The 14,326-nt window shown below is 33.2% G+C and overlaps 2 protein-coding genes across 4 annotated transcripts; one reads left to right on the top strand and one right to left on the bottom strand.

Moving 5' to 3' along the window:
- Positions 1 to 7,342: 7,342 nt before the first annotated feature.
- On the top strand, positions 7,343 to 10,748 carry LOC126972867 (protein crossbronx homolog). 2 transcript variants are annotated; one of them, XM_050819973.1, is made up of 5 exons: positions 7,343 to 7,398; positions 7,855 to 7,919; positions 7,998 to 8,098; positions 8,458 to 8,645; positions 8,726 to 10,748. In XM_050819973.1, the coding sequence occupies exons 2-5, from the start codon at positions 7,859 to 7,861 to the stop codon at positions 8,973 to 8,975; spliced, it is 600 nt and encodes a 199-aa protein (XP_050675930.1). In that variant the 5' UTR covers positions 7,343 to 7,398; positions 7,855 to 7,858; the 3' UTR covers positions 8,976 to 10,748. The 2 variants fall into 2 exon arrangements, with proteins under 2 accessions (XP_050675930.1, XP_050675929.1); XM_050819972.1 differs by lacking the exon at positions 7,343 to 7,398 and adding an exon at positions 7,405 to 7,675.
- LOC126972866 (UPF0598 protein CG30010) lies at positions 10,287 to 11,585 on the bottom strand. 2 transcript variants are annotated; one of them, XM_050819971.1, is made up of 2 exons: positions 11,348 to 11,585; positions 10,287 to 11,251 (listed from the first exon to the last, which is right to left on the bottom strand). In XM_050819971.1, exons 1-2 carry the CDS (start codon positions 11,498 to 11,500, stop codon positions 10,745 to 10,747), a joined length of 660 nt encoding a protein of 219 aa, XP_050675928.1. In that variant the 5' UTR covers positions 11,501 to 11,585; the 3' UTR covers positions 10,287 to 10,744. The 2 variants fall into 2 exon arrangements, 1 of the variants encoding a protein (XP_050675928.1); XR_007731199.1 differs by having other exon boundaries at positions 11,102 to 11,251; positions 11,353 to 11,498.
- Positions 11,586 to 14,326: the final 2,741 nt, after the last annotated feature.

Below are 14,326 nucleotides of genomic sequence, written 5' to 3'. Positions count from 1 at the left end.
CAGTTGTTATGTTAATCAAAGCGTAGAGAATATTTTGTAGAAATAAAATAATTACTAGTAAGTATAGAGGTAACTTGTTATATAGTGATAGTTACTAACCACGATTAAACAATTAACCCCTTATTCATAATAGTCTGCTAACTTAAAGCATTGCTAATTCTCACCCTGTCTTCTTCTATTGACCTAAGTCAGAATGAAAAAAACACTCCTTAGCGGCTGTTTTAAGTTAGCGGACTGTTGAATAAGGGGGGGGGGGGGAATAAGTTGACGGACATTATGAATAAGGGGGTTAACCTTAAATAGAATTTTGATATACGTATGTACCTATGTGTACGTTTAAAATTACACTTTTGTTAACAAATAAATGTAGTTGGGTTTTCAAATGTTAATGTTTAATCATTTTAGTCTCAGCTTAATAATGTAGGTACATATATCAAGACTCAAAATAATAATGTGTTGGATCCGACTTAAAACAAGAAATCAAACAAATACCTACTTACAATATTTTTTATTGAGCGCGTTTCGATTTAAGCGTGGATTTCAAATAATTAGTATGATACTAACGAGAAACGCTTACCAACTATTTACACAAACGACAATAATTGAGTAACGTAAATCTTAAATAGAACTGTTTATTTATCTGGAACTACTAAATGACTGCTTGCTGCGCGTACATCAAATGTTGAAGTTTTATAGGCCTAGCGCGCAAACAGACAGCGGCACTTTGAAAAGGGCTAGCGCCGCCTTGTCCATATGCTTCCTCGAATTAACGTCTGTTTTCTACGAATAAAACGTCAGTCGTTAAAACATAGATTACAACGTATAAAATGTTAATAACTGCTTGTTTACTGTAAACATTAACGTCTCGTAGGAACGCTGTGAAGCGGCTGAGCAATGAAGACATTATTTAGCATAATCCGGGGCTGTTTCCGAATCATATTATAACTGAGTTAATATTAATAATGTTAATGTATTTCGAAGACATATCAAATTAATTAAATTAATTTGAAGAACATGCTCTACGTGCCGTGTTATAAGTCTGATATAGGCTTTCGGGCTCCTCCATAGAACTATTAAATTGGTATTAAATTAATATATAATACAAGCTGATCCGACAGACGTTGTTCTGTAGATAATAAAAAAAATCTGTTTTATAGGAATTTGCCAATAATATTTCAAAACATCAAGAATTATTTCGTAAATAATGCTCCCTGTTGTTATGATGAAATTGTTTCACAGCGGAACTGTCAAACCAAATTCTCTCATAGAAAATATGTCCATACAAAACAAATATTGAAAATAAAAATATTTATGGGTCCCAAATTGAAATAAAAACTATCGTATCTCTCAAGTTGGACTAAACTGCACTCCATGAAGTAATCCCCATTAAAATCCGTCATTAAATCATTAGTTTAGATATTATATATATATATATTCATATAAAAATGAATTGCTGTTCGTTAGTGTCGCTAAAACTCGAGAAAGGCTGGACCGATTTGGCAAATTTTGGTCTTGAATTATTTGTGGAAGTCCAGAGAAGGTAAATAAATAGGAAAATGCTGCTAAATTAAATAAAAACAACAAATTTGTTTTTCCTTTGATGTGTCCATACATAATTTCTATGAGAGAATTTATTGACGCACGGTTTGACAGTTCGGCTGTGAAACAATTTCATTACGACAGCAGGGTGCATATTTTACGAAGTAATTTTTGATGTTATGATATAGGTATTATTGACAAATTCATATAAAAACATTATTTTATTTATTATATACAGAACAACGTCTGTCGGGTCAGCTAGTTAGATTATTATAAAAATATATCTGGTGTGTTATTGAAAGTGTACTTATTAGTAGATATGTATTAAGGTAAGTACATAATGTATGTCTCTATTAGTAAAATCCTTAATAGTAAGCAGATATAAACCAAAATTAAATATAGGTATTAAAATTATATATACCTTCTTATTTGATTATGATATTTCACTTTGACATTATTTCTGTATGAATAATAATAATCAATAATAGGTAAGGACGTGCAGATAAATCTGTGGCTAATCCTGTGCCACGTGCAATATAATCCCTCCTAATTGAGAGCGCACGCCGACTGATCCAGAGATCATGAGATGATCCAAACAGGCACCTACGAGGACGTCTACACTCCCCCACGCGTTATTGAACCAAATACTAATTAATATTTAAATGGTTGGTAGGAACGGTGAGAACGATAGCGCAGGTACTTACGAATTGCTACATTAATAGGTCAGTTTCATCTATCAATTGTTATAAAAATATGATGATTCTCTATATTTCAAAAATAAATTCATAGTTTCATTATCTGTATGTCACGTGACCGAAAACGCCGACCACCATTTTGTGAAGTTACTATCTAACCCACCAACGATTTTTTCCAATATTTTTTTAATATTGATAAAAATCAGTAAGGATTGCAATGGACATTTGACGTTTCTTTGTATATGTTATTCTGACGTCACGATCATGGCGGTCTATTTAGGGCGGGACTATTGATCGTTAAAATTTAAAACATTTTTTTTTAAAGCATAAAGTGTAATTAAAAATACCAGTTGGCTATCGAATCTTTACGATCATTTTTGATATATTTAAAAAATTCGAAGAAAAGCCTATTAAAAACGTTATATCTTACAATTTTGTTGAATTATACATAAAACTTTCTGCTTACATCAGATTACATCATACATATACAATCAGTCAGTAGTCAGTATCCATAGACTAAGAATCTTTACTTTAATGGCGAGTAGACGACATGTTTGTCAGTGTGTGCGTTAGTTTGTGGTTTAAGAGGGGACACTGGTCAAGCGTAATCTGAAAAATAGGTATTTGCTATTTGTCTATGTGTCTATGTGTGCGTGAATAGCCCGTGTTTTGTGGGAGTAATGCGCATGAAATCTCGTTTGATTTATCAACTTACTCCGTACTCGCTCATAATTAGTTTTTGACCCTGGCTATTGATGCACGGGTTTGTAAAGTTACTACACTTTAAAGGCCGGAACGCATTTCAGCGGCACTGCGCTGCGCGTCTCTTCACGTCGCTAGACGGTACCTACCGCACTGCAACTGCAGTAAGCGGCAGCTCGCGTCATTTCTATAGCAGTTCGCGTGCGAGCAACATTACAAGAGGAGCGATAGTGACGAGGATCTGGTTATTATTTCTTTATTGTGTGCAGAAGAAGAACCTATTAATGGGAGAGAAAAAAAAATAAGATATCAAAGTCAAATAAAATTTATTCAATTGGGCTTAAACTAAGCGCTTTTGAATCGTCACTATAAATATTTCTTTACCTACCATAATATTTCAGAAAAATTAGAGCTCTTGAAAAGAACATACAAGAAACACAACGGCCACTCTTTTCAATCAATAGAGTATTTTACAATGACTGTAATATACAAAATAAATTAGTTTGTAAGGGTTACCAATATAAATCAAATTATTCGTTTATTAATATTAACTGAATTTATATTTAAATTATTTTTATTTAGTTACTAAAATTAATTATATATATATATAGAGCAACGCTGCACTGCGCCTCGCGTCGCTGCGTAGTCAAAATATTCTCTCGGAGGCAACTCTGCCGCGACGCGCATTGCAGCTCCGCTCTGGTGCGACATGCTCCATACGAAATGGTTGAAATAATATTTTGTGCCGCGCAGTGCAGCGCTACGCAGCGCCGCGCTAATGCGTAATGCGGCCTTTAAGGCCGGAACGCATGCATACTGTTAATTGTTAAGTCTATAGAATTTTATGTATTAAGGACCTAGGTGTAACCCTTGATTCTCAATTAAACTTTAATCTTCATATCGACAATATTTCCTCTAAGGCTTATAAGCAATTAGGAATGGTATTACGTCTGTCAAAACCATTTAGGCAATAAAATACACTTAAAATTCTTTACAACGCTTTCATCCGCAGTATCCTCGAGTTTGCTTGCGTTATTTGGAACCCTCAGTACGAGGTTCATATCGCTCGTATTGAAGGTATACAAAATAAGTTCTTAAGATCATTGGAATACCGGACTGGGCATATTTTTATCGGTTATGCCACTGCATTACAAAGGCAGGAACAAAAGGTCACATAAATATATTAATTACAGCCAATATAAAGAGGAGACTTATTGAGGTACAGCGAATTGTCCCAGTGGGAGGCTCCTATGCACTGGATGCCGGCTAGATTACGGGTACCATATCGGCGCCTATATCTGCCGTGCAGCAGTAATGTGTAAGCATTCTTGAGTTTCGATCTGAAGAGCGCTAGTAAAATTACTGGGCAAATGAGACTTAACATCTTACGTCTCAAGGTGACGAGATGAAATAATAACGACCCAACGTATCCCATCCTTGAGGTAAGCCAGAAATTATTTCTTTATATTGTGATCCAATACACTTCAAAACAACCACTCGAGTCCTTTTTTATACTAGACAGCCATCAAGGCTGTTCCATACAATGGTCGGGGATTTTTATTTTTATACTAGCTGACCCGGCAAACGTTGTTTTGCCATATAAATTATAATTCACGCGATAGTTTTATAAATAATAGCCTGTTATTCTGGTGTGTAAGCTATATTATTGTAAAGTTTCATCAAAATCCATTCAGTAGTGTTTGCGTTAAAGAAGTACAAACATACATCCAGACATACAAACTTTCACATTTATAATATTAAATAGGATTGATAACTAGCCGTTCCTGCCCGCTTCGCAGGGCGAATTCTAAAAAGAAATAAATTAAATTTCATTCATCTTATTACAAATACAATAAAAATATTTAGCAATAAAATTTCTCATCGAATGGTGGTAGTTTCATGTCGATACGATCAGTGGTTTAGGCTTGAATGAGCCTCAAAAACCATTTTCATTATTTATATATATATAGATACATATATTATTTTAATCTTTTGAGTTTTTTTAATGATTAACTTGTCTCTTCCTTTTATTCTTTTTAACTTACACAAATAAGTCAAAAAGTTTGCTTAATTTTGGTGCAGCACTTTACATAGGTACTACACATTGGCACATGAAAAAAATATATATTTAAAGTGCTGCCATCTATTTTATAAGGTACACTTCAACTTCATCATTTTGGCGATCATTTTACATAATACATGCTGGATAGATATATAGCTAGTGATGGCAAAAAACTTACCTAAGTTGCTTTAAAACAAGACTTGAGTATCGTGTTGTAATCATAGTATACTTAGTCTTAAGCCATTTTTAAAGATAATCTTCGAACACACAGATAAAAATTTCCATCCATATATAAATAAAAAACTACAATATTAAACAATATGCCATCAATACGATCGAAAACATTAATTTATGGCTTTAAGCATAATGAGCGCCATCTAGCGACGCTATGCTACGGACGTGAAAAATAAAAATAACTCAGCGCCATCTCTTTGTCTGGGTATAAGTGGAGGCACGTAAGTGTAGCGCTGAATGAAACGTGGAGGGAGCTGCGCATGGGTACTGTCGCGCACGCTTTACAAATATAGCTTTAATTAAAAGGCATAAAAAGGCATTTATTTTCTCAAAATTTATTCCTTTAGAATTCTTTTTGATGTAATTTCTAATATACTAGATACTACTACCGCTTCGGAAACAAATGGCGCTCTGAGAGAGAAGAAGCGGCGCAAGAAACTCTCCCAGCATTCTTTTTTTGCGCTCTTTTCAATAAAAATATACAATATTGTACAGTCATTTTTATCGGTATAAAATAATCACAATCTAGACCCAGGTCTTGGTGTAAGTACTCAGTAAGGCGAGACAGTACTTCACTAAAAGCCACCGCCTGCCACTTTATAAGGCGCAAATTCAGCCTCACATGGAGTACTGTTCTCACCTCTGGGCGGGTGCTCCCCAGTACCAGCTTCTTCCATTTGACCGCATACAACGAAGAGCGACTCGAATCTTCGATAATCAAGTCACCTCCGATCGGCTTGATTCTTTAGCATGCTGTTCGGGTTGATTCCAGCGGCCGAATTCCACCACCGGACATTACGTGCAAAGTACCATCCGCATCACGAACACGTCTGGCATTCCACAACCGCGCGTTTTGTTCGAAATTTCTTGCCTTGCACAGCCACTTTGTGGAATCAACTACCAGCAGCGCTCTTCCCGAACAGATACGACTTAGGGACCTTCAAGAAAAATGCATACTCCTGCAAATCCTGTCAAATTCCTCACAAAAGGAATTGACGACTAAGTTATAGTGAAAATTAGCAGTTTCACCACAGTGTAAAAATGGTATCGTATTTACCAAATTATTTCTAAACCTCTCAAGACGGCTACCCGTAACTGGTATAATCGTTGCCTTTTTTGGTCTGACATTGTCCAATCTTGTATTTTTTTATAAGTTGCCCACTATGGTCGGACTGAAGATTATTAATTATGAGTTTACTAGTAATAGTAACATTTGTAAAAATATTATGTAAACAGGTTGCTGTTGTAGAAGTGATTCTAGTAGGTTCCCAAAATACATTGAACAAATTAAAACTTTGAAATAATTTTTTAAGGCTAGTACAATTGGCCGAAGGTTCAAGCAGGTTTATATTAAAATCTCCACACACTATAATTAATAGTAAAATAATATTACTTCTGTACAAAGTTAATCACGTGCTAGAAAAAAAGTTCTCAACAATAGAATATGTGTGTGTTTGTGCATGTGTGTATATGTGTACGTGAGTGTGTGTGTGAGTGCGTGTGTATTTAACAGAATAAACAACAACAAAAATAACAGCAAATAACAATACAATTCAGAACGTGACCAAACTAGTAAAAGTAATACAGGCTATTTAAACTATTACATTGTCATCGATGATTGATAATAATTGCGCTCGACACCTTCAATATAAGATGTTAAGTCCCATTTGACTAGTTATTTCACTAGCTACGGCGCCCAATAATGCTGCTTACACATTTTTGCTTCACGGCATAAATACGCGAGTTTTTGATACTGCCACCTGTAAATGCCGTAAGTCTCCTCTTACGACACCCTTGGGCCTAAGACCTCCCTATTCTTTTTATGCCCCGAGGAAGCACAGAGCAAATTAAATTAAAATAATTATAGAAAGTTAGTACATACTAACAAATATATAGAGAAATAGTACATAGAAACAAATATATTTATATAAGTGTCAGTCACAGAGTACTTGACTTATACTAGAAAGTGTCAGTTTCCACTTTTCCAGAGGTAGTATTTACATCTTCTTTGTTTTCCAGTGAAGAGACCGTAGTGACTAGAGATTATATATCGTTAGAGTACAATTAGTGTTCTGTGGATTATATTCTCTTTGGAAGAAACCCATTTGTAAGAAATTGTTTGACTTATAGGTCTTAGTTACCAGGTCATAAAATCCAAAAAAAAAAGTAAGAAATTGTATTGGTATTTGGTTTACTTTATTTTGTAAATTATATTGAATTTTTTTATTATACGTAACGTTACCGAACATATACATTATTTTTTGTTGTTCATTGAACTGTTTGATGTAACATAGTTACATACGAAAGTTATTATAAATAAACTGTCTTGCATACATTGCAATAATTGTATTTGTAACTACCCAGTAACTATTAAAAACCATTGCACAAATATGAAAGAAATAGTCTCAGTATTTCAACAAGAGTATATAATAATGGCTGAATAGTAAGTTAATTATTCGATTAAACATATTTTGTTTCTACAGATTTCATATTTTGTGTTTCTAATGATGGACCTACCTAGTTTAAGTCCCATTACTCCATTGTATTTAAAATTAAACACTAATTCTGTTAGCGCAATTAATGTTTCTTTTTCACAACTAAATTTATACTAATTATTTTTAGTCGAATGTTACAAACAGAAAATCTTCAAGGAATATATACCATACCATCATATGAAAATTCTCTGTGTGAGTAAACTGTAAAACCTCATAAAAATGAATGCTTTAAATTTAATTATATGTTATTATATTTTTTTATGTTTTTAGTGTGGTATGGGGTGATATTTGTGCGCTCTGGCTTGTATGCTGGAGGTGTGTTTAGATTTACATTACAGTTGCCAGATAATTTTCCCGATGATAAAGTTCCAGTAAGTTTTGAGTTTTTAATCATGCATTCTTTCTAACAACTCTATTACAAGGATGTTGTTTGTCATTCATGGTAGATTTCACTTTCAATTTATTTTTTTACCATTTTATTTTTATCTAAAACCACTCGGAGAAGTTTTCTCCATTATAATTTTGCACATGTTGAGATGGTTCTGTTAGTATTCAGCCATGTTGATGTTCAGTAGTTGCAGATTATTTAGTACATTGTCACATACTGATAGACTGGAAACTGGAAAGCTTATGTAGCTATTAAGTTCCTGAGACCCCATAAAACCTCTCCATGAGTAGTAATGACAGCTTACCTGAATAACAAATAAAGTAATAAGTGGTTTTATTTTAGGTGCTCACCTTTACATCACAACTATATCATCCTGCTGTTGATGTAAACACTGGTATATTACGTTTAAGTGAAGTGTTTTCACATTGGGATAGAAAACAAAACCATATCTGGCAAATATTGAAATACTTACATTGGATTTTCTATAATATGAATTTGAAAGTACCAGCTAATAGTGAAGTATTCAATTTGTTAGTTCAAATTCTATTTTTTTTTCTATATAATTCATAAAATAGATACACCTGGTATATGGTATTATCATTTTTTTTAGATTTAAAACAAACAGAAAAGCATTTGTGGAAAAAGTAAAAGAATGTGTTGCATCAAGTCTGGAACATCTGTACGATGACCCACCAACTGAAGACAAACATTATATCACATTTAAACCATATGATTCAATGGTACATGACACAGCTAAAAATGCTATGTTGCGACATAAGGATAATGATGAAAGCTCCCATGGCATTTCTTGGGTGCAACCTGGGTCCTGTGATCCTTTTTCAAAGGTAGAAAATATATAACATGTTTCATATATTTATTACTTTAAGGTACAAAAATGATATGTTAGAATAAGATAAATATTGTTTTTATAACTTTTCTTTGGGGAAAATCACAGAACTTGCTTCTACAGCATGTAAAAATGATTAAAGTATAAATATATATACACATAATTTAATATATTTTTATACTCATTATTAAAATGCTCCCATAATGCCTTTATTTATTTACTGTGTGAACAACTCCTGTTGTTATTTATTAGTTTACATTTTAACATTCTTAAGTGTCATATTTTTGACCTAGATGAGTCGAGTGATTTGTTTTGATATCCCTACTAATATTATAAATGTGAATGTAAGATTGTTTGTTACACTTTCACGCCTAAACCACTGAAACAATTTTGGAATTGACTATCACATATCTAATTTGTGGATGCAGCTTCTGGTTTTAACAACAACAGAGTTTCAAATGCCGGCTATGTCAATTTTCTTCTCTGAAGTATGTGATGTAATTTGTAAGAGGGTGAAAGACCAAACACATGTAGTATTAATCAACTATTTATTTATTCTGTTAGGGGTACTATTGTCAGAACTGTTTCATCATATCTGCCGGAATATCTACTGCTGCATAAAAGCCACCCCCAAAGATCTCAGATCGGCCCTGCACTACTCTCATTCAATGTATTCCAGCAATGTTGAACCAGTACATTGGTCCATCTTGGTGGTGGAGGTGGGAGGTCTGCCAACACTGCGTCTTCCGGTACACAGTCACCATTCAAGGACTTTACTGCCCCAACAGACATCTGTCAATAAAACTATGTGCCCTCCCCACTGCCACTTCAGTTTTGCAATCATGGCTATGTTTATATATACTTTTTACTATACTTTGGTTCTCATACAGATCTCATTTCTGATTCAGTCTCACAGGTAAATTCCGAGCCCTCTACAATGCCCTCTGAGCTTCTGTTCGGTTCTGATGAGAAAGCTCTCATCAGAACCCTTTATTGTTACAAAGACTCCTGAAGGCATTCCTGTTCGAATTCGTTCTATTTCATTGAATTGGCTTGGGACAATCCAATGCATTGGCCTGGTTTATTGAATTGTCTTGTCAATGGCCCATTAGGAGATATGAAATATTATTATAGTTACTGTACTTATATATTGTAATGCTAAGCACAAATATGTTTCTCAGTGACAGCACCTTTCAACTTCAAATAGTGGTCATATTAAAAAAATCTAAGTGATATAGAATTTGTTTATAGTTCGCTTAGCGCCACAGTAAAGTAGATGGTAATCTCAAGGATAAATATAAATGTTGTTAAGTTAAACACAGCCTTATTCAAACATTGTTTTTATATTATTAGGAAAATGTCCAAAACCATTAATATAAATATTGATGTCTGTGATTAAAGTTGTTACACATATTATTTTATTTATACCTACTACTTCTACAAGGTTACAATGTCATGTACAAATTATAAATAAGTAGTTCAATTTGCGAGAGAGTATGACTTGTTTACTCGAAAATCAACATTTAATTTTTTTTAAGGAGTAACATGAATATTATAATGTAAATTTATTGTAATGTTTCAAAGAAACAGGAGACAAGGTTGACAACAAAACACAGAAATATATTTTATGGTAAATAAATAGAATAACAACATAATTTCTGAATTTGTGCATACATTCAACAATTTTGTTTATGTGAAACATAAATTTCAGAGTATTATATATAGTATGTAATATGTAATGATACATCATTGTTACAAGATATTAAATAAATATTCTGCCGTTTAACTTTTGTTTATCTTCAAATTGTGCCTGTTTAACATATTATTAAACCAAGTTTGATCGAGTTCATATTCTAAACCTTTCCATCTGAAATGAGTGGGTGAATCATGTTCTCCACCAGCAAAAGTAAAGTGTTTGCTTAATTCAATAGCTAACTTTGATCTTATTAATCCAATTCCTCCATATTTTTCATCTGCCGGATGGTATACTCTTCCTGTTGCTGGTAGCATATATATTTTCTCTGGACTAAATTGATATGTTAAAGAGTCACCTACATATCCATAAGTCAAAAAATCATTTGAATTCTTTGTAATAATATGGGTGTATACAATAGGTATATCATCACACCTAATAAAATTTCTTTCACGGCCACACAATGAAATGAATGGAAAATCATTTTGGTATCTACCAGTATTATTTGTTTTTATTCTCTTGAAAAAAAATTCTAAAAACTTTTTGTCCTTAAAGCATGAGGTGAAATTTTTCATTTTAGAATCATCTAAAAATAGCTGAAATTGTGTAAGGGAAAAAATAATATAACCGTGACCACAATACTATTAAATAAATGGTTCAGCGTATAAAGCTGTTATGTATATTTCACATACCATACCTTGATGATCTATGTAATAAAAGTACTCTCTAATCTTAGGCTCTGGTTCTTGCCCTTGTACATAATGAATACAACTTGTTTGTATCTTAGTTATTTGTTTAAGCTTAGAATAAAAAGGAGTATTTATTTTAATGATAGAACCCCACATTTGAATAAATCAACAAGATTTTTATAATTCTCGTAAGAAAAGAAGTCTTCTTGTTGACCAACAGTCGAAAACTAAGATTATATGAATGAAGCAAAGAGAATTTAAACACTAGATTCACGAGACGGGAGTGCCACTACTAAATCTTGATACCAACATAATAAACTAATGACGTAATATAAGAGCTGCCGATAAAATAAATATATAGGGTTGGAATCAATCCATAATTTTGATCGATAATTAACTAATAATATATATTCGTGTATTATTCAGGGTGATGTGCTTAATTATTTATATAATATATGCGTAAGACTTTCATGTAATAAATTTTTTGTAAAATATGTGGATTAAAATCTGGCTAGTCAGATGGGAAGAGAATTTTCACGGCTAAATTATTTTTGGATAAAGAAAGGTAAGTACTTATGAACAAATAATAAGCTAATAAATATTACTTAACGTGATTAAAAGTGAGTGTATTGATTTAATTCATCTAGAGTAAAAATTATAATATTATATCTATCTGTAGTGTTTGACACTTTTTTAATCGATTGTCGATATTTTATGTTAAATAAATATTAAATTTATTTTTATTTATTTCATTTTTATGGTACCTATATTTTTGAATAATAAGTTTGTTGAACCTAAAATAGTTTATGAGTTTATTAACCTTTAAAATCCTTTTTATTATATTATATTGTGGTTATGATGTGAAAAAAAATATTTAAAGTCAAAAAATTAGGGTTAACTAACTTCTGTTGATATGTATTCTGTTATAATTTAGATTCAGGACCCACGCCTACGACTTTATTGCAACATCTGACATACGAATACCAAAGACTGTCTAAACCGAAACTACAACGCAAAACAAAACTATTAAAAAAATATTAAGTATGTTAATGGATTTTTTTCTTTTGATAACTAAAACGTATCCATTAGCTTAAAACTAGGAAGACTTTGCTTAGGTCCATATTAAAATTAACAAAAGAGAACCTTAAACTTAGACATTATTTATATTAACTTATATATTTATTATATTATATATATGAAATAAAGTAAAAGAAAACGAAAATTCGTAACAATAATTGTTAACAGTCACTTTCATTTTGAATGAATGACATGTCACATGATACTCCAACCAAAACAAACAAAATAGTCGAATATATGTTAGAGCGAGACAGCGTTGGCCGCGATTATTTTTAGTGAAATGCCATACATATTCGAGTTTATTAGAGAGTTGCGCCAGGCTGGAACGAAGTGTTTAAATTCTCTTTGGATTTAATTACTATATCCATTCGAAATCACACCGCCATATATCATTTTACCATCTTTAAAAAAAAAATTGGCGCAGTGTACTCTGCTTTAAACAACCAAATTCCGTCAATCTAAAAAGATACTTCAACTGTAATCCGAGATCGTGTTCGCTACGCTTTGATCGTGATCTCGGATCACAGGATCTAGTCCCAACATTACACAGTCAATCTTGATTTCTTCAGTCCGTGTATCGTAACTGCCGCGTTAACACCTGTCGTCATGGATTTATGTAAAGTTAAAGCGGTAGTGTCCCTTGAAGATTCGAAAAAAGGCGCTGGGTTATAATAAAGTGGTTACACAAAAGAGATTTGTAGACTTATTGACATCTTCTTAATGAAATACAACTAACTACTGAAGTTGGCGATTATAAAAACTACTTACTACTTAGGGAAAAATGTTTCGATTAATTACTACATATGATAACTCCCTACACTTAGTCTGGCCATAAATACCGTTATACGAGGGGCACACTGAAATGATCGGGAATAAGAAAAATCACATGCACGGTATAGGTAAATTGTATTTTATTGTTTTTCGAAGTATTCTCCGTTCAACTTAATGCAATTTTCCATTCGTGCAAACCAATCATTAAAACAGTAATTTCAATCTGAAGTTGACATTGACAAAATGGCTGATTTGTACGCTTCCACAGCTGCTTCGGGGTCTTCAAACCGTTGACCGCTTAATAATTCTTTCATTCTAGCGAATGTAAAGAAATAGTTTGGGCTTTGGTCAGGACTGTACGGAGGATGGCTCATCAGCTCAACGTTTTCCTGCTTCAAAAAATCATTTGTATTCCGAGCCGTATGGGAGCTCGCATTTTCGTGATGTAAGATGATGCGACGTTTCGGGTTATTTTTTCGGAGTTCGGCTATCATTACTGGCAAACAAACCGTGATATATCTCTTACTCAGCGGTAACCGTTCTGCGATCCTGTAAAGGAATTGTAGCAACATGCCCCTTTCTCGAGACAAACGTAGTGACCATTTTCGTTGACACGCTGCGGGAGCGAACCACTTTCGTTGGTTAGACCTCGTCTTCGAAGACCTAAACTTCTGACTGATGTTTTCTTTCAGGTTCGTATGAATAAATCCATGATTCGTCTCTAGAGACGATATTATAAACGGCATTTGACTTCCCTCCGTTGAAGCGTTGCAGAAAAGAAAATGCAATTTGAAAACTCTCCATACGCTTGGTAAGATGTTTGTCTACCGGGCTATTAATAGGTTCAATGAGACCTCTGTGACAGAAAAAGAACTAGCCATCCATGAAGTGTTTGTGGAGTGGAGTAAGGGAAAGAATTCAAAGAAATAATGTCTGAAAGCAAAAGTTTTTTTCTCGGGAGATGAAGACCTAGAACCATATCGCGTCTTTTAAAAGATGACTTAGGACTTGCAGCGCATAAGAGACGTATGAGGCATTTCTTAACTGATAATTAAAAAAATTATAGGGTGGTAAAATCGAAACAACTACTAAAGTGGTACGCAAAGGGAGGTCACAGAAAAAATTTGTTTACGG

The sequence above is a fragment of the Leptidea sinapis genome, chromosome 27, assembly GCF_905404315.1.
Source record: "Leptidea sinapis chromosome 27, ilLepSina1.1, whole genome shotgun sequence".
NCBI lineage: Eukaryota > Metazoa > Arthropoda > Insecta > Lepidoptera > Pieridae > Leptidea > Leptidea sinapis.
This window is presented reverse-complemented; position numbering and strand designations above follow the sequence as displayed.

Coding starts and splice junctions, on each gene's coding strand:
- LOC126972867 (XM_050819972.1), top strand. CDS start 7,623: ATGAAAGAAATAGTCTCAGTATTTCAACAAGAGTATATAATAATGGCT. Junction 7,676..7,854: donor TATATAATAATGGCTGAATA/GTAAGTTAATTA, acceptor AATTATTTTTAG/TCGAATGTTACAAACAGAAA. Junction 7,920..7,997: donor ATCATATGAAAATTCTCTGT/GTGAGTAAACTG, acceptor TTATGTTTTTAG/TGTGGTATGGGGTGATATTT.
- LOC126972866 (XM_050819971.1), bottom strand. CDS start 11,500: ATGTGGGGTTCTATCATTAAAATAAATACTCCTTTTTATTCTAAGCTT. Junction 11,252..11,347: donor ACATAGATCATCAAGGTATG/GTATGTGAAATA, acceptor ACACAATTTCAG/CTATTTTTAGATGATTCTAA.